The 19,823-nt window shown below is 39.6% G+C and overlaps 1 protein-coding gene across 1 annotated transcript in view; it reads right to left on the reverse strand.

The window, feature by feature from the left end:
• Window positions 1-12,790: 12,790 nt before the first annotated feature.
• zfhx3b (zinc finger homeobox 3b) overlaps window positions 12,791-19,823 on the reverse strand; it is a 138,942-nt gene continuing 131,909 nt past the window's right edge. The window contains exon 11 of the mRNA XM_083969260.1: window positions 12,791-19,510. Coding sequence (XP_083825386.1) covers window positions 17,760-19,510 — 1,751 coding nt within the window. The 3' untranslated portion in view covers window positions 12,791-17,759. The remainder of the gene's footprint in view (window positions 19,511-19,823) is intronic.

The raw sequence follows: 19,823 nt of genomic DNA on the forward strand, positions 1-19,823 counted from the left end.
AGTCAAACCTTGTAATCTTTGGCTTGTGGGCTGCATGAACCTTCTTGCACAAGACAGATTTTACTGGTAAAGGACATTCAGTGTAATGTGATGCCGATAAGCAGTTGACTATTTGTGAAGATATTTCTGCAGCACTCATTCCAGAGGGATTTGGAGTCTTAAGTGGTGTATGTCAGCACTTGTGTCAATAAATTTCTAATGTGAAACCTCTACCGCCTGTCACAAACTAAATAGTGCGTACACTCCCTGTTGCACATCTGTTTCTTCTCCACAAGTAGTTTTGAATTCACGTTGTTTAATGTATTTTTTTAAGTGTTGAGAATATTTTTAGACACCATTGAGACATTTCACAAACATTTGGTTAATTTTGTCAATTTGTTAAAAATCTCCTAAAAAATCAACTTAAGAAAACAAATGTATATCTGTACTACAGATGAAGCTTGTTTCTTTGTCCAATTTTCCTTTCACTAATTAATGACAAGTTTTATGAAATATTAAATCCTTCAAACTTAACCATGTTTGGATTGCATTAGATTACATTATAAGTAACTGCAACACCAAGCAGCACTGAGATGAAAAATGATGTGGAATACAGATGGAGGTAATAAAAACTCAGATTGTATAAACAACATACGAACATAGTATATAGAGATACCGGCTGAGTTTGAAAAATCTGTATTTTTAAACATTAACTGTATGGATGTAATTGAAAGTTATTTATAAACATGCAGACCTACAGATTGCAGCAGATTATATTAACAGCAATGCAGGTGCAAGAAGCATTGTCTTTGCGCTTTAATAACCCAGGAGGGTTCGGAAAGGACTGATGGGGAATATTTGGTAACCATTGTCAAAATGGAGGTGGTGGATGAATAAATTCAGCATCACTGTTTCCCTGTGAGGACTATCACATTAATGCCACTATCAGCTACTATATCACCAGTCAAAGTGACAAATGGCAGACAAGCGCCTCTCAAATATGCAGGGAGGGTGGAATAGTGCAGGGGTTGTAATGGGTGATAGTGTTTTTCTCCATTTGGCAAGAGGACTTGGTGTAAAATGTAAAATTTGGGGAGAGAGACTGGTTGGGTAAAAAGGAAAAAAAAAAAAAAAGCTGTGTTTGGGGCTGTGTATGTTTGCATGTCTACATGACAGTGTTTTAGAGCGGTGAATGAATAATTGTGTTATTGTCCTTTCTATGCATTTCCCTCCTCATATCCACAGTACGCACACACAAACACACACACACACACACACACACACACGCCCCCTCATCTCCCCCATCATTCGGACAGCTGGAAACAGAATTCATCCGATTCGTTCTGCTGCTTTTCTCTCTCCCAACTGCCCCATTCCCCCCACCATTCCCCAGTCCCCCTCACTGTCGTAATAGGATCTGCAGGAATCATTCAAAGGCTAGATATAATTTACTGCTTGCCGTGCACAATACCCCCTCCCACTCTCACCCCCTTTCTCAATCGCACAAGGTGCCCTGCGGATGAACTAATCATACTTGAAATATTATTTCTGCTTCTTATTCCTCCATTTTATGAACAGCTCCTTTTTATGGTGCAATGGATTTAACCCCTGCCTGGTCACACTCGCACCCGTCTGTGTAGGGGGAAAGAGGGTGGGTGGGTTGGTGGTGTGGGCGGAGACAGGGAGAGAGAGAGAGATAGAAAAAACATTTTTTTGTTTTTATATTTCTTTGTTTACATTTCTGCCCTATGTTTGCTTTGATAAATTCATATTTTACACAAACTTGATTTCCCCAGGTGATGACTCTATCATAGGAAAAAAGCACTAGTTAGGGAACATACAGTATTAACACACCCAGGAGCCTTGCCAACAAAACCATAAAAAACTATTCCACAGGGCTCTTTTACCCACAATCCCTCTGCTCTCTTTACACAAGCCACATATTTGGACAAGTAACTCCTCTTCATTCATAATATATACACCACAGTAAAAGCTCTCATGCATAACAGCTATTAGCATGGGCTCTGGTGCTCTTTAAAAGTGAAAAAAACAAAACAAAAACAGAAACATCATTTTAAAACAACTACATTTTTTCTCATGTAAAATACTATTACATTTTATAGCAAGACATTATTCTCTTTGAGAAACACCACAGGCTCATTTGGAAAGTGTTGAGTTTGATAGTTTTTATTTGAGTCACTTGGTGACATGAAATGGCAGTATGCTAGAGGAGACGGATCATGGGCCAGCACAGTTTGGTGAACAGTGGAATACTGATAGAGACTTTTATGAAATTCTATCGATTTAGCACTTTGTCCATTGATCTCCTGTGGGATAAGAGGTCTGGATTAGGATTAATGTCCTCTAAACCTGTTTGGGACCTGACATCATGAAAGAATTGCCTAAGCCTTTTTTCTCCTCGAACTTGGCAAATGTGCTTAGAGAGAACTGATTGATGATGGGAACATAAATATGAAAACTGAACAACAGCATGCAAATATATTTTCAGTGAGTTCAGACTGAGTATCAGGGGTGCATGGTCTATAGCAAGTGAGCTGCGCAAAAATGCTGCTGCTACATTCAGTCTCCTTTCCATCTGTTTTAATGACATTTTCAGTGGCAACAGGAAAAAAAAAAGAAGAGAAGGGCAGTCAGAGAGCACAGACCTCCACCAAAGCCAATATCAAACAGCAAACACCGGAAAAAAAAATCTAATTCATAGTAAATGATCCAGATCTGCCCCAAAATTGAATGAAGTCTTCCCTGGCCCGTGCCCCCAAGTTTGCTGCAAATCGGTTCAGCACTTTTTATATAATCCTGCTGACAAATAAAAAGACAGGGGTGGAAACATCACCTCTCTGGCTGAGGTAATTAAGACTGCTGAGAAGCTGATTTTGGCATTTACCATGTTTGCTTTGGTGAAAGAATTCTACTTTTAAATTTATGAACACAAATGAACACATTTTTATGATGATGACATAAAAATGTTTAAAAACTCCTTTCACTGTTTATTTTTTCTCTTATTAAGGCCTATCACAGTAATAAGCCAAGTTTTATATTGGTGCTGGCTGGACCACATTGTTCATTTGTTTGCTATCTCAGTCGGATTGTGAGTTAAATGTTTCATTCAGTCAAACTGCAATATCAAGATGGATAGAAACCCTCCGTCAAACAAAAAAGAAAAACTGAGCTTCCCTTACAATTCCTCTGCTTGATTGTGTTGATGTGTGATTGTTACAGTTAAAAGAAAAGGAGTTCTTAAAATTATTTGGCCTCCACCAACATTTCTGAGATTTTCAAGTGGCCATGAGTTGGGAGCCATGGATCTATGGTACATTCAGTTTTTCAATTGCTAATGTGGAGCTTTACAAAGCTCTTGTACCTGTTGAATGACCAGTGTATCAAATCTTTGAATGGAGTACCATCATAATGTTTCCCAATTTTTCAGTAATTCAGAGAAATATGTCATTTAGACTAGCGATATGATGAAGCAGCTGGAAGTGTAAGGCATCTGGGTGTAGTCATGATACCCCCTGTTCATTTCTGGTCATGTTTTCTCTCTGCATAAAAGGTATCCTATGGGCTATTGTTAACAAAACCAACTGCCAACATTGTTAATTGCATTAATAATGATCTGTTTCTCAAGAATTAATAACACTTTTAAGAATAAACCATGTGATTCAAATCATCACGTTTCATAAACGTGACATGTTCACTTACCACTCTCTTTCTTTCTTTTTTTCACACTTATCTCTTCTAAGAACAAACAAAACCAATACATCTATCTATATGTCTGCATTCCTTCATTTGGATGCACACAGGCACACATGCGAACACACACAGTCACAAACACAATAAATCATGTATTCTTTGTGGAGTATGTACATATTGGCTCAGCAGATGGAGAGATGGACAGAATGTGAAAGTGAGTGAAAGAAGACACAGAAGGTGAAAAAGGAATAAAAGAGGGGAGAGAAAAGGAAGATAGAAAGGGAAAGAGAGAGAGGTAGACAGTAGGCAGCTATCAGCTGTTCACTTGTACTTAGGGAGCACATTTACTTTCCATTGATTTCCAATGCTTTAGTCAATTTCCTGTCACTTTTCATTGCAAGTACATGTGATCTCAGTTTAGCTGCTTGTAGGAAAAAGGAGAAAGTCCAAAATGGATTTTTAGAGAGTCTATAACACAACTGCTACTGGCTTTGTGTTTCTAGTCTGCAAAATCGAGCATTACTCTTGGCAGGTGTACATCAAGAAAAATAGTTATGAAGCAACAAGTTATTATTATTCAGTAGACTGCAGCAGCTTTATAAAACAAAATGTGTCAAAATCTTCCTGTGTTGCCAGCAGAACAGTCACTGGAGGATTCAGTACAAAAGCTAAACTTCTTACAGAGGATCAACCAGATCAAAGTCATATATTTCCATACAAAGAAAAAAACTGACCAGTCAAGAGACAGCTCATGAACAGATGAGGTGGCCAGCAGTCTCCATGATTCACCTAATTTACTGTAGCGTTCACAAAATGATATTCTACTCTCTTTTCGGCCCTATGTGGTTTCAATCTGTTTCTTTTTTTTGTTGCACTTTCCTCTATGACTATTTTCTGTGCTCACGGCATACAGGTTTGATCTGTATTCCATTTGTTTTTTCAGTCCCCCACATCTTTTACTGTTTTTTCTTAAATGCAAATACTCATTCGCCTAGTTTTTATTTTGCCCCCCCACCCCCCACCTCTAGTCCTCTGCCGTCAGAAAGCATTGCCAACTGACTATTCAGTTTGAAATAGCACAACTCCAAACAAAGGGCATTTTTTCCTAGCACATCTGCTTGCAAGGGAGACAGGGCCTTAACACCTGGAAGTAATAAAAGACCAACACTGAGAGAAAAAATAAGGTAGGATTATTGTTCTGTGTGAGGAAGAGATTATGTTCAGAGAAAAGACGGGGAGGCATGCGGCTACACTTTCACCTCAAACAACGGGACTAGAAAGCAGCCACTGATTAAAACTGAAATGAGGAGAGAAAGAACATCTGAAAATGAGGCACACTTTCATGCTGAGACAACAAGTATAAAGCTTTATCTTAAATGGAAATAAAATAGACTGGAATATTCCAAAGCTGCTGCAGTACTATTACTCAGTTACAGTGTTATTATCTTACCACAGCTTAAAATGATACTAGCATAACATTTTCTCAATTTTGATGAGACTCATTTATTGCATTTTCTCTTTTCTCTGCTCTGTATTAAAGATGTTGTGCATTTGTCAGTTTTCTTTTCCTTGAACACAATGAGCCTGTAATTTCCTCACAGCTGAGGAGAAAATGAGAAGCCCAGGACGTTATCTTATTTTCCATCAAAACTATACTAATTAACTTCCTTTGAGAAGGACATTTATGCGAACACCTTTGCTAAGAGTCAACACTTTTCACTTTGGATTTTGTAGCGCAGTCAAATGAACCCAGACAAAGAAAATGAATTTCTAATTATTTGAAACCCAAGACAGGGGACAGGACAAAACAAGCAGGAGGAATGCCTTAGACAGGTAATTATTCCTTGACACCCAGGCACCTATTTCCATTTGCAGGCCAACATCAAAGCACTGAGATGTGAGAAAAATACAAAGACAACAGTAAATGTGGCTCTCCTCAGGTATATGACCCAACGATGCCTCTGCACAGAGTATGTTAGCCCATAACATCCAGTACAATACAAATATTACACAGAAAAACCAATTCAAGCTGAGGAACGGGAGTAAGGGATCCAACAGTCTCTCTCTTTCTCATCGCTCTCCCTCATGTTGACTGGAACGACATTAGATGCCAGTGCTTGTTTGTGCTCTAATGACAAGTAAGAGGGGACTGCTGTCTCCATGGCAACAGCCAAGGCTCAATACATCATACCTCGTTACAGTAGTCAAGCGGGGACGTTTGGTCAAAAATTAATATATCAAGGGAAGGGGAGAGGGAAAGAGTGTATTGTGGGAAGATTGCCCAGCATTTGTTATGGGTTTGATAACTGTAACATTTAAATGGTGGCCTTATTAATTTCAAGCTGCAGCATAGGCAACAATTTGAAATGGATGTTCAGTGACCTTGGCTTGATACGTTGAAAGTGTCACGTCTATATGAGGAAGACAGTGAGAAGGATAAAGAGGAAAACCAAATCACGGGGTGTGTGTGCATTAGTGTGAGTGACTGTGTGTTGGGGGTAGGGATGAGCTCCAGGCGCTATGCTGCAGATTAATTGCATATGATTCACAGTTGTAGGGATTGTAGCACAACAGATACTCAAACTCAAAAGTCAAACTGCACCGACTTCTTTCCAGCGTTTGACTGACTCCTGTCACTGTGTAGGTGGTGTTATATGAACTTAACAGTTGGAGAGTGAAGGGGAGAGAAAAGGAAGAGAGTGAATACTTTATGATTCAAATCTTTTTCAACAGTATATCAAAGCGAGAGCGGTCAGAAGGACAGATCTAGTCGACTCATGTACCACCTGCAAGACTGAGTGATAAGACACAAGGACAGAGAGTCCGGAGAGTCTGGCATCGTGTAAAACCAAACTTTAGCATCTTCATCGACAGGCATTTAATATATCTTCTGCACAGCACAGGTCAGGTGTGGTGACAGCTCAGGAGGAATGAACTCAACATTAAATGTCACCTACTTAGCTGGAAAACAGACAAGCTGAATTTTAATCTGAAAACAACCTATTCACAAAGTAAAAGGGGTCAGCAGCCAAGATCCCATTCAACTGTGTTCAATGTGTCACGGCGTGCACTTGCCAAAAAAAGTGTATTTGTTGTCAATACAGTATATGCCAAAAACATGCCCACGCATAATTTGGAGTAGGTCTTTGTTCTTCCCTAAAGTTTTATACAATGTTTCATTTACATGATACCAAAATTTAGCCTATATTCCGCAATGCAAAACCACAATTAACTCACAATGTAAGCCATTCTGAGTGACTGCCACTTTAATAGGCAGACAGGGTCAATCAAATAGAAATTCTCCTTCATGTAATATTCTTATAGCATGACTACCTTTGCATGCTTGTTCATACAGCTGGCAGAGTGATTGGCCCTTATTCATGTGGGAATAATGAGTAATTCACTCACTTGACAAAAAGGCCTCAATAGGACCCTGTTAGATTTAATTATGGGATAATCTCAGCAAGACAATAGTTGGTGATGATGAGAGAGTCACTCCTATTTATATGTAATCAATGTTTAATATTTATCATTCAACAAGCTCTCATGGAGAATGCTTTAATGAGGACTTACATCACACTTGAGTCCCTCTTCAACAGTTTCAGCTCTCTCTCCAATTGACATTTCCTGACCCCCTGTAGAAAAAAACACAAGTGGGGCAAACTATAACTCTCACCGGATCTGCTAGAATCTTTGAAATATTTTCTTGCAGGGCTCCTCCAAAGGGTTAAATTGTTGATGTTAAATGGCATGTTGGATTCTGCTAGCTGCTTGCTAATTAGATTGTAATTACAGCAGAGCTTTGCGAGCCTGTCTCTTCCAATTAGAAACACTTTTGCAGCCAGTCTGCCTGACCTTTCTTTAAAAACTTCTCTATGTTAAAATTAACAACAGATACAAGGGATAAATGCTCAAAAATAGTTGCGTTAAACGGTCAAATTATCATATTTATGAATACCATGGCAACACACATGCGCACATAGTCCAAACCAAATATTTATTTTCAACCTCATCATCCATCATCATTTATTAGTACACACACTACAATTTAGTTTGCATGAAGAAAAAAGAAAGTCTAAATGCAGGCGCACTGTTTGGTTGGTTTAACATTCCTGCATGTATATTTTATACAGTGTGTGTGCATGACATGGAGTGAGGAGTTGGACTGTGGCCCAGTCTGTCTTCAACAGTGGTAGTGTACCCTCCCTCTCACTGAGAGGAGCTCTCAGACTGACTGAGGAGTATCTCAGGCATCCACAGCACACCTGGTCTCCATTATCTCTCCATTTCACAGGCTTGCACCCCCTAACAGGGCAGCCTGGGAATGGGCCTGGCTCTTTCATCTTCCCATCATTATAGCAGCCAGCCCAGGGTCAGGGCCCAGTCTGACAGGCATTCCAGCAGCAATACACTACAACTGATTTTGGTTAAGGCTTAAAAAATACAAAACCAAAGTCAGAGAAATATTAATAGGAACAAGTCTCAAAGCAATTATTGTATTAAGAACTCTTCTCAGAGTTGACATTCTCCCCAAAGCTATGTGAAATATGACGCTGCACCCCAAAGCTGTGCCTCCTGCTTTCTTAACAGCATCACCTTCCCTCACCCACGCCCCAAACCCGAGCTACAAAGGACTGTGGTTCATGCACTCTTTCTCACTGGAATATACAGTAGATACACAGTTGTTCTTCTGTTTGCTGACAAACACTAAGGGAAGACTACAATGTAGCATTATTTATTTATTTAAAAAAAAAACTGCCAATATGAAAGTAGTGTTTACAAGTGTGTAGTGATATCATGCTGAGTGTCAGGTTCATTCTGTTATTTTATCACTCTTAAATCTTGTCCACAGAGGGACATTTGAAGACAGATCAAGGAGAAGCCAGATTCTTTCCCTTTGGCTTTTTAACTGTTAAAGGGATTTAACAGACCCCTTCAGACAATCTGTGAAACACATTTATGGAGAAAGGATACACCACCTGATGGTTCAGGTCTGACATGGTCCACCCATTATCATTTTGCGTATGAGAACAAAATGAGGTGTGATAATTGATCTCTCATGTACTTCAGCTCACTCTCTCACGACACTATCAGCACAGCTTCATTTCAAGGCAAAAACACTCTCAGGCAGAGCTCACCCGCAGCATTTTTAATGCATCATCACTTTGAGGTTAAATGACACCATGAGAAGCACTTTGAAGTGAAGTAAAATTATCCCTTATTTCTGCCACACAAATGATTTCTTAAAAGGGTAAGAAAAGGGGGTAAAGAGGAAAGGGAGAGGATAGACGAAGGATAGAGAAGGACAAACACATTCCCAGCACATATTCTCTTCATTACGAGTAGGGTATAGGGGGTGGAGGGGCGGGTGGGGGAATCATTCAATTACTGACTGCCGTCACAGGCTAATATTCCTGCCTGTCAGGGCCCATTCTGGCTCAGTTTTGGTCAGAGTTCTTCTGATGGACCTCATTTCCTGTTAAACAGAACCAGAAGGTGCTGTGAAAATGGCGACACCTGATCCTGTGTTCAGGAGACGGGAAATGCTCTGGCAAAGCCCAGAGCCTGCCAAGACACCCTCCACACCTTCCCCTGCATGAATCCCATGCGGGTGAGAAGCCAGCGCAGCGATGTGGAGTATAAGCAGCAAGGTTTATGCACCACTCACTTAACAAGCACAGGTGGAGGCTTTCACTGACATGTATATTATATTGTGGAGTATTTTTTTTCTCTGTGTGCGTGCAATGGCTTAAAATGAATCAGAAAACTTAAGGCTATAATTCAAAAGAAACCGAGTTCTCCGTTATAATTTTTCATCCCATTCAATTTTTATCTTTGATCTTCTCTCACCCATCATTTTATCTGACAGATTAGATTGAATTAGTCTGACCTGTCCTCAAGGCTGTTGTGTAATTTGCCTTTGACATTGATAGTGGAGGAAGACAATGTGGCAAAGGAAAAAGGTATTTGCGGGGGATGAAAACATGGAAGTGCTGTAAGTATGTGATGTGAAGAGAAGGAGTATATGTGGCTTTCAAGCATGGCAGTGAAATTCCTGTTCTTCACGGTCATATTTGTCATTTTACTAGACTGCCTGTCAGGGGTTAACCCTTGACAGTAGCAGTGTAAGCTACTCATGTGCATAGCAGCTCAGCTCAGCTAGGTCTTTCATTAGCTTAGTCACAAATGTGTCCAGTATGTCCACAGTATCTTCTGGTGACAGATGCCAATTTGCTACTTCACTGCAGTTCAGAACAGTTTACACACAATTCTACATTCAATATTTTCCTCAGTATCAGTGTCAACTGTCGGCTTAAAGGCGCTATATGGAAGTATTTGCTATCTCTACATGGGTAGTGTTAGTTGTTAACTTACCAGGCCACGGGAAATGTTGAGCAGAAAACTTAATTCCTTTATTTACCAAGAACTTTCTCCAGCTGTGGAAAGCAATTCAGTTGTTAACACTTTTCTTTCTCCTATTTCTGTCACTTATTTGCACTGAAGGTGGTTTTCTGCTCTTGGGGTAGCACTACTTCTTCCTCATGTTGGGCTTAGGGCCGACTAGACACTACTACATCTGTTGGGTTTTCATCCAAATGTCTCTCCATAAGCCATCCAGAGGCCACACGTGTTTTTATGTTTTCATTTGTCCTCATTTAAAAAAAAAATCTGTCCTGCAGAGGAAGCTTTTGACATTAAGTCATGTGATTTGTCTCATCTGAGTTACTGACTATTGCCTCTTGGGGTAAAATGTGGTATTACACAATGGGACAACCCAGGCTAGAAGGTTAGCATGCTGACTTCAGTAAGCCAATTGTGAAAGACACCTTTGATATAATGTCAAATGGTTATCAATTGGGTAGGATGTTGAGTTTTAATTAATGTTGAACTTATTAAGATTTTAAACTAACCTATTTATATAGCTACAGTATATTTAAAATGGGAATTCTCATCAGATTATACTATTGGATCACAGTTTTGGCTGGTAACAGCTTGAACAGGACACACTGGCAGGACTTGACTCTTGGCGAAAATGGATGCAGGTTGCTCTGACCATGGCAGTGGATTTGATGTGTGGTGGTGCTGTTTCCCCAACAGCTTCTGCTCCTCATTTTCTTCCTTTGTGGAGTCAGATAGTAATACCAACCTTAAGCCAAACAACCATTACAGAGCTATGGTTTTTATTAAAGACAAGGCCCAAGACACAACGCCGGTTTATGCATGCAGTCATTTTGATGAGTATCATCCAACATTGGTCCCATTTATTCCCTCCAAAGGCTGAAAGCTGATACTGAAAACCTGAATAAGGCATTATTCCAAAGAACTTAGACCTCAGCATGGTAACACCACCCACCCTGGATCAGAGTGGACAAACTGTGAGCGGTATTCTATCCAACAGAGCCGCGCTTGTCTTCTGTGCTGCAAAAGAAAAAAAAAACTATGGTATGTCATTCGCTCTTTGGGATATGTAAAAGGTTGACTGGTCTAAAGAGACTAATGACTTTAGGAAGCTGTCAGCTCCCCCTCTGACTGAAATGACTGAGTTAGTGAGGTGCATTGAGAATGATAATTAAATATGGGGCCAAAGATTGGCAAGGTGGGCCCTGTACCTTTAGGCCAGGGGAGAATGGGTTTGGGAGCTCACACTGCCCTGGGCCTATGTTAGACTCAGGCGCTAACCCAATTTCACACTGTGTGACTGGGCCTGGCCTGTTTCAATGCAGCATCTGAGTGTGAGTGCCATCTGGTCCAGGCCTGTGAAGGAAATGGCCTTGCTTTTCACACTGATCGGATTAGGGTGTTTTAATTCATTCGGGATGTGCCCTTGCGTGTTAATTGGCTCAACATGGCCAATGAATCTTGCCTGTTGCTTGACACAGGATGGTCTCTTTCTGAAACTCCCTTGAAAGGTTTCATTATAGTGGTCATAGCATGGCATACTTTCTATACAAAGTGCATATATTTTTAAGTTTTTGAGAAGGTATGACATGTAAGATATTAAGCAATCCAGCAGTTTTGTTCAGTTATTTTACTCTCCGATGGTCATGTTGATCAAGACAAACAAAAGTAGTTGTGTGAAGTTAAGTAGAGGTGATTATTTTGGGTTTGAGGCCCTGTTCTGAAACTATTAAAGAAGCTTTTTTTTTCATTTACAAGTTCATACTCCTAACAATGTCTCTCATTTAGCAGTAAAGCCATTAAAATTTTAACAACACAGATGATTTAAATCAGCACAATTGGCTCAACCTTACTAGACCTTGGTACAAATTGACCATAACATCCGAAGGGCCACAAATGCTGATCAGTGCCAGTGCCTCTTCTGAGACTATCACTTTGTGTTTTTTAGGTAGTATCTCTCAGGCCCCTTCACTCCCCTTTGAACTGCTTACTCTCAACTTTATCTTTTACTTGCAGCAAGAATGTGTGGCTCTGTGTGTGTATCATATTGGTGATGGTGTGTACAGATGCAATGTGAAATTAGATAATTATAAAGTGATGTGAGGTACAGTATCAGTTAGCAAATGGGGGACAAGGATACACTGTGTAGATAATAGATTGTAGATTTTTGAAGTGACAGTTACTTCTGTTGCAGTTTCCCAAACACACCACTGGGTGTTACTTTTTTTTCTTCCTTTTTTATAGACAGTAGAAGATGTAAAATGACATACTCAGCAATTGTATCACTGTAACATACACATAGACACAAATGCTCTTATGTTCTATGGTGTCTGTTTGACAAGATGTCATCTTGGTGTAAGCAAATACAAGATATTTCTAACTATCCCAGTTATGAATACGGGAAAATGTGTTATCATTCTTACATACAAGCCAATGTAGAATTGTTGAAATAACTGAAAGCTTAAACTTAGTTGTTGCCATTAAGTGTACAAAGAAAACTGACAGGTCTTTTACGATATGTGTGAAAATATCTCTGTGTCTGTTGTCAACTCTGGCTTTTAAGGATCAAATTATTTTACTCAGTACAAAGGGAAAAAATGGGTAATTTTTCTGAGTAAATTTTTTTCAATTCTCTGAGTAGTTTGTGACAGCAAGTGATCAAATCCCACAACACAGAAAGATGAGTCCAAACCAGTGCAAATTATGCTCATACTTTTTTAATGTATCACAATGAGCAAGAAACATACTTGATGAAATATTTTCAAAGGAGTATATTCAATTACCATCTACAATCAACTTAACTAGGACAACAAGGTTTTGTGACAAAAGTTTCTTTAAAAGTCTGAAGTTCCACGTGGTTGTATGTATGTTAGTTTCCATGTAATTTGGTACAGTTTGGAAATCTTCATCATATAATTACAGTAACAAAAAAGCTAACAAGACTACAGTATAGAAAAGACATCAAGAACAACATTTTTGGTTTAACTTGCTCTTTTTTGTACATTGCAAGGCTGTTTTTTTCTACCCTCGGATGGGCTGCCTGGAGCCACAGAGCCATGCTTATGAGGCTCGAAGGAGGAGTAATTCAAGGAAACAAAAAGAAAAACTAAAAGCATAAAAAAACATTGTGGCACCAGAAGTCACAAAAGGAACAGAGAGCTCCAAGTAACAGTTCATCTTTGAAGTTGGAGCAAATGGTTGTTTGGTTGTTAGTTTGGTTGTTAATTTTGGTTAATACGCTTTTTTAGTGTAACTGCCTCTTTAAGAATGACAGCTTCGAGAACCCGTCCCCTCTCTCTGTTATTAATTTCTCTTTTTAGATAATGTAATCAACAGAGAGAGGGGTGAGCCGCCATTTGACTGGAGAGCTTTACTTGTCAACCAGAGACAAGCACGAGGAAATGAAACGGGTAGCAACATGAACTGGGAGAAATGAAGCAAGCATCTCTGTCCATCCTGTCCTGAAATTTGGAAAATGTCCATCAAAGAGCAGAAGCAGAGGCAGAGCTGGAGAAAGAAAGAGACAGACAGAAAGGAGAAAGAGGCAGCTGGAGCCACTTAAGTTCAGTTTCATCTAAGGACTTTCCTCTCTGTGTCACACATGTCCATTGGTTCCAGAGTCCATTCCCGTTACAGAGTTGTCAGTAATCAAATAAGGAGGTGGTTTTAAAGCTGTTTGGAGCCTGCCTTCGGCTCCCATGCCCAGTTTTGGTGTGCCCACAGCCTCTCATGTCCTCCTGACGAGATCTCCAAGATTTCCCAGAGTCCTTTTTTTTCTTTTTATTCCTTCTTCATCTCAAAAGAAAAAAAAAAGTTGATGTCTTGTTTTAAATATATCTATATCTGTATACAGGTACACGTTCGTTTTCACAGTGGGCAAAAGATGACCTCTACAGCAAAACCTTGCCTTTATCTCTCTTTTTGTAAATGTCCTTTAAAATCAAGTATCCCAATGTAAGTCAGTGGACCCAATTATCCACAATAAGGTTTTGTGCCACAATAAAATATACACTTATCTGGGGCACAACTTGTAATTTTTTTTTTCTTTTTGTTTCAACTGCATAAAGCTTTGGCCACATTCATATATTCAATCAAAGTAAAAACTGCTCAGTGCTTCGGTATCATCATTCTCATTTCTGATCATTAGCTTTAAAATTGGATTTTCTAAATTTCAGTTATTCATAATCCAGCTTTGTGGTTCAGTTTGTTTTGGTGTGTAACACAAAAATAAAATAAAAGGCAAACAAGAAAAATTGAATTGATGCTGGCTCTTATGAAACACACACACAAACATACAAACTCACACACAGTCCATGCTGGCTGAATCTAATGCAGAGACCTCAACTTTGTCTTCCACAGAAGAGCCCAAAAGATTACACTTTGGAAATAAGAGAGCAAACAGTATCATTGAGACAATGAATATAAAGAACATTATCACACCATAAAGTGGCCAGGTCATATTTTTTGTTTTTGTTTCTTAATTTCAGCAATTCAAATTAAAGCTAGTGTTAATTTATGATAAAAAGTAATATACAGAAACTAAAATACAAATACAAATACTTATAAGAAAATAACAATACATGTCTGACATTGTCTGAAAATTAAAATAAAGCAAACATATTTGAGAAAAACTGTACAACTTAAGATTTTTCCAAAATAAGAAAGTACATATGAACAGTATTTCAGGGAACTGGACTTTAGAGAATTAACAAGCTTGCAGACCAAATCTACTGACTTTCAACAGCATGCTGTAGCATTAACACCAAAGCACATTGCTCTGCAAGACGTAGCACTTTAAACACACTTCTGAGATTGTGCCTTGTATTCATTAGGGCAAATACATTGGCTATACCAAAGTGGCCAAAAGTAGTTTTTCACAAATTTAAATATGTTAGGGTTTTGGTTTAAAAAATAAAAATTTTAGTTCATCAGATCATCAGTGAGAAAAGGTGGGGATACGTATGCACATCCATTTCCATTGCAGTAAAATGAAGTGGGGGACTTCTTTGGGCATGAAAGCATCCTAACTATTTGAAACCAAGGGACATCTTCAAAAAACCTCCTACTTTTTCCAGAAATAATGCTTTGGAATGAAGATGTCCCTTAAGATCTGTAAGCTATGTGTGGAAGTGGCACCCTGCAGACACATGGGACAAGTCACTGGTGGATTTCCCAAGAAGGGGGCAACGACACCTCAGCAAAACAACCATCATTTCCCTCTGAGACTAGTTGTATGTTGACTGGCATAAATGTTACTAAACCTATGAGACGCATCAGTACCAGATGTATTATATACATTTTTTGGTAACCACTATTACTTGCTTAACAAGTGAGCAACAACCTTGACTGGATGGAGGGATTTTCAGCAATGTTCCATGCCAGCACAAAATGACATATGGAGGTCACTTTGTTCAGCAACCAATGATGCAAAAATGTACACAACAGTTTACAGTCACTTTTAAAATGAGAGAGAAAAAAAAAAGATTGTGACAATTCAAAGCAATTAAATGAAATACGATCAGTCCTTGCTTAAGAAAAATCCATTGTGATATTTGGAATGCACTGTTCTTTACAAACGTTATAGATCATTGGCTTTAAACATTGGTCTGTTCAAAATGAAAATCGGCAAAATGTCCTTTGGAACATATATTCACAGTCTTCAAAGTTCCGTTTTTGCAACAAGAAAAAAAAAAAAGGTGTTGCAGAGGCAAGAAATTGGTTTATTGTTTGTTTTAGTTAAAGCTTAGCCAAAAGCAAAATGAGCATGCATCTAGGTACTCTTTTTTTCTTTCAAAATTCTACATTAGCAGCAAAACGTATGTCCTTGAAGACCAGACCTTATACATTTTCTTTAAAAAATGGACATTTGAATGTGACAAAAAAGTCAAACAAAGATTAATAACCTCTATCTTACAAACTGCAATGGCTCTGTAACGGTGCTACTCCACAATGCAAGGACAAGGGCCCTTTTTGGTTTTTGGTATTTACGTAAAAAAGCTACCTGTTTGCTTGCAAAGAAGCAAATACGGCAACTCTGATGCGTACTCCTTTATCTTTTAAAACTTTGTTTTCTTTCCTCTAAAAACAGCAACAAATTCTCAAGTATAAAGAAGCCTCTTTTCTCATCTTTATGCACCAATGGTGAAAGTGTTTAGTCTTTGGATTTTCTTTTTGTCTTAAAGCGTGAGAATTATTATTAGTATTCTTTTTTCATTTTCATTTATGACAACAAAAATGTCAAAATGAAAATAAAGACTGTAGCCACACTACATGAAGAACAAAAGACCTGCTTTGTAGTGTACATATCTACAAACACAGGAGAGCAGAGGAAAATAAGTGCGAAGAGAGGAACAAGTAGAGTGAGAAATAGAAGTCAGACAGTGATAAGTGCACAAAGGTAACACAAAAATTAAATAAAATAAAACTTTCAATATTTCACCCAGGATCTTTTTCGTTGTGGTTAGCGCATCACCAACCATACCATAAAATTTAAATAATTCTACAAGAGGATCCTTCCTTGTCAGGAGGGGCATTTGGGTGAATGTTTCCCAAGAAGTTGAGAATAAGACAGAAATAAAGTTTAGATAAATTACCTGTCCATAAATCTAGTCTATCGGAATGACCAAGACAACATCAAATGAAGCGTCTTAAAGTTGGACAATACAAAAGCTAAATGTACACAAAGTTTTTTTCAACCTACCATACTGTTTAAATTCATTTCCAATGCAACAATCTACTTAACAGCAAAAATGTTCATATCTATCATAAATACAGAAGGTTGTTTTTTTTTTTTTAATCAAAACTCTTTTCATCGCCCGTTATTATGTCTGCAATGCTCTCCTTGTCTGGGTACAATGGGATTGCTATTTCCCCCCTTTTAAAAGGATTTCTAATGTCAAAATCAGCAAATCATTTACCCTTTTTGAATGCCCAGAAACAATGCCTTATTAAAATTTATATTATTAAATCAAGTTCTGAAAGAAGAAAAAAAAATGCTCATCTCCTGTTGGAAACAAAAGGTGTAAAACATGGATTTCTGTAACAGAAAAACAACTGTGAGCTGTTGACCTGAGAATAAAATAGACATTACATTATTCTTTTAGTTTTGCAAGCCATTGGTATCTGAATGCTTAAATAGCAAGAAAACGGATAGACTATTCTCCCATACAGTACATACTGGCTTTTTGTGACTGTGCTATTAAGTAGAAATTATTACAAAACAAAGGGACAGCTTGTTGACTCGTGTTTCTTCAAAAGGGTTCTTGGGCCATTTGTCAACTTTGAGGCAGTCCATTGCCATACAGTACAGCATTCCTCTACCATTACCCAAAACATAACTGCAGCGATCTTTTGTATTCTCATATATTAGTATGCATGTATTCAGTTGAGTAAAAAAAACAAAAACAAAACAAAACAAAAACAAAAAAAACAAAAAAAACAATACGAAACGAAAACCAGCATGTTGATATGGGAAAACAATCCACTAACATTTAAATTTTTGGTTACAAGCTTTGGAATTGCAGTTAGTCTTTACACATCTTTTTCTGAAATTGGTTTGTATACTTTTAATGTATTCTTAACATTGCTGCTTTTTATGTTTTTTCCATTTGTGTTTTTTTTTGTCTTTTTTTTTAGTGTTTTTTAAATATTGTCCATCACTGAAAGCTCTTTTACAATCTGATGGAGTCTGTTCCTACACTAGCAAGATTACTACTACAACTACTACTGTCTTTGACAAAGCCTGGCTGCTGTGGCTCCTCCGCCATCCTGCCCAGCCTGTCTGCTGACTTCTGACTGCTGTCAGAGTCAGACTCGTCGGTAAAGACGTCTGTTGGTATCGAGGTCTGAACTCCTGAGGTGCTCAATGAACTTGAGGTAACCGTTGAAGGTGAGGACACTGGAGGAAAAGAGGAGGAAGAAGAGGAGGGACTGGCATTGGGCTTCCCAGCTAAAGCTCTGGAGAAAGGGGCCTGGGGCCAGGGTTTGCCGGCAGCTGTGGTGTTGAGTGGGGTAGAAGAGGAGGAGCACAAGGAAGAGGAGACAGCAGAGGATGGCATGGTGGCTGATGTTGTTGGCGGGGGAGGGGGGCTGCTGATGGGATGAGTGGCAGACTGCGAGGTAGATGCGGTGTTAGGATTGGGGAAGCAGGCTGAAGAGTGAGGTAATAAACTAGTAGCGTGCTCTTTGGCATTTCTGGCTGATCGCTTGATTGTTCTGTGTTTGTGCAATGCCGATTCCAGGTGTTGACTGAGTGCTTTCTCCCCATCCAACGTAGTGTCACAAGCCAGGCAGTCATAGAGACTTCCAGCCCCTGCACCTACGCCACCGGGGACACGCAGCAACATCTCTTGCAGGTTTGCCACAGACTGACCGAAAAAACAGTTCGTTTTAAGGTGGGTAATAGCCGCTTCCTCCTTGGTGAAAACTGCTTGACATTTGCGGCATGCCAGTTTATACTGCACCTTGGGGACGATGTACTGGTCTAGAAGGGGGTTACCAGCTTTGCCATCCATCTCGTTTTGCTCAGAGGGTACTTTATTATGAGAAGAGGATGAGGAGGAGGAGGAAGAGGAGGAGGAAGTTGGGGGTACACCGTGGGAGTTGCCCTTTTGCTCCCCCGTTTTCACTGGATCTTTGGCAGATTCTTTACGATCCCCCAAGGATTGAGAGGGAACAGGAGTTTGGCTCGCCTTGGGTTGCTGGATCTGCTGAAGCTGACGCTGTTGCTGCTGTAGTGCCTCCTGCAAGCTCTGCTGATATTGCTGGTAATGCTGCAGCAGGGACCCTGGAGACAGGCCCATCAGTGCTTGTGACAATGCTGGGTTGTAAGGGAAGAGACTTTCCATACCATACATTGGCTGCAGGTAGCCCCCTTGGAGAGCTCCAGGGATCTGTGGGGTGTAATACGGGGAAAAGCCAGGCATGAAGTAGGGGAGGAACTGGTTTGTGAGAAGAGCTGTGGGATCAGATGCCAGGGCAGCCTGCAGAGCTTGAAGCTGGGCAGCGTCCACCACATATTCCATGCCAGGTGTGGGCATAGAGGTGGCAGGTACCGCTGTGTCTTGTTTCTCCTTCTTGGCGCTGGCAGCAGAAATAGAAGGAGCAGGGGTGCTTCCTGTTGATGATGGGGTTGGGGGCTTCTCTGCTTTTTCCTTGGGCTTCTCCTTCTCTCTTACCCTCTCAGCATCACGTTCTTTGGGGGGTTCTGGCCGGGAGCCGGACTGGGCGATTGAAGAACTGGAGTTCGATGTGGACGTGGGGCTTGAGTGGGAAGCAGATGTGTTGGTCTGGGCTGGGCTGGATGCGGCAAGAGACGATGAGGAGGGAGGCTTGTTGGGCAATCCGGATGTAGGGAGGCTAGGTGAGGGAACACTGGCACCAGGCATGTTCAGGAGGTTTGAAGGTTTTGGAGGAGTTAAAGCTGGAAATATTTCAAATACAGACAAAAATTTAAGAGTTAATATTTACACATATTTACTGGTAACTGAACACCAAAAATGAATTTCATTATATAATACATTCAGAAAAGGCAAATCAAATCATTATGAATTAACATCTGCATTTAAGATTCTGTACTTCTGTACTGTTGTACATTCTACAGTTTATGTGCCAGCATAATTGAGGAGGCATTACACAGATTGATGGAAACAGAAATTATTTCAAAAGGGCAAGAAATATTGTGTTCTAGTTTTGTACTGACTAGGTATTACGCTGAAACACAATATTATTGCTTG

Source organism: Trachurus trachurus, assembly GCF_905171665.1.
Source record: "Trachurus trachurus genome assembly, chromosome: 3".
Taxonomy (NCBI): Eukaryota; Metazoa; Chordata; class Actinopteri; order Carangiformes; family Carangidae; genus Trachurus; species Trachurus trachurus.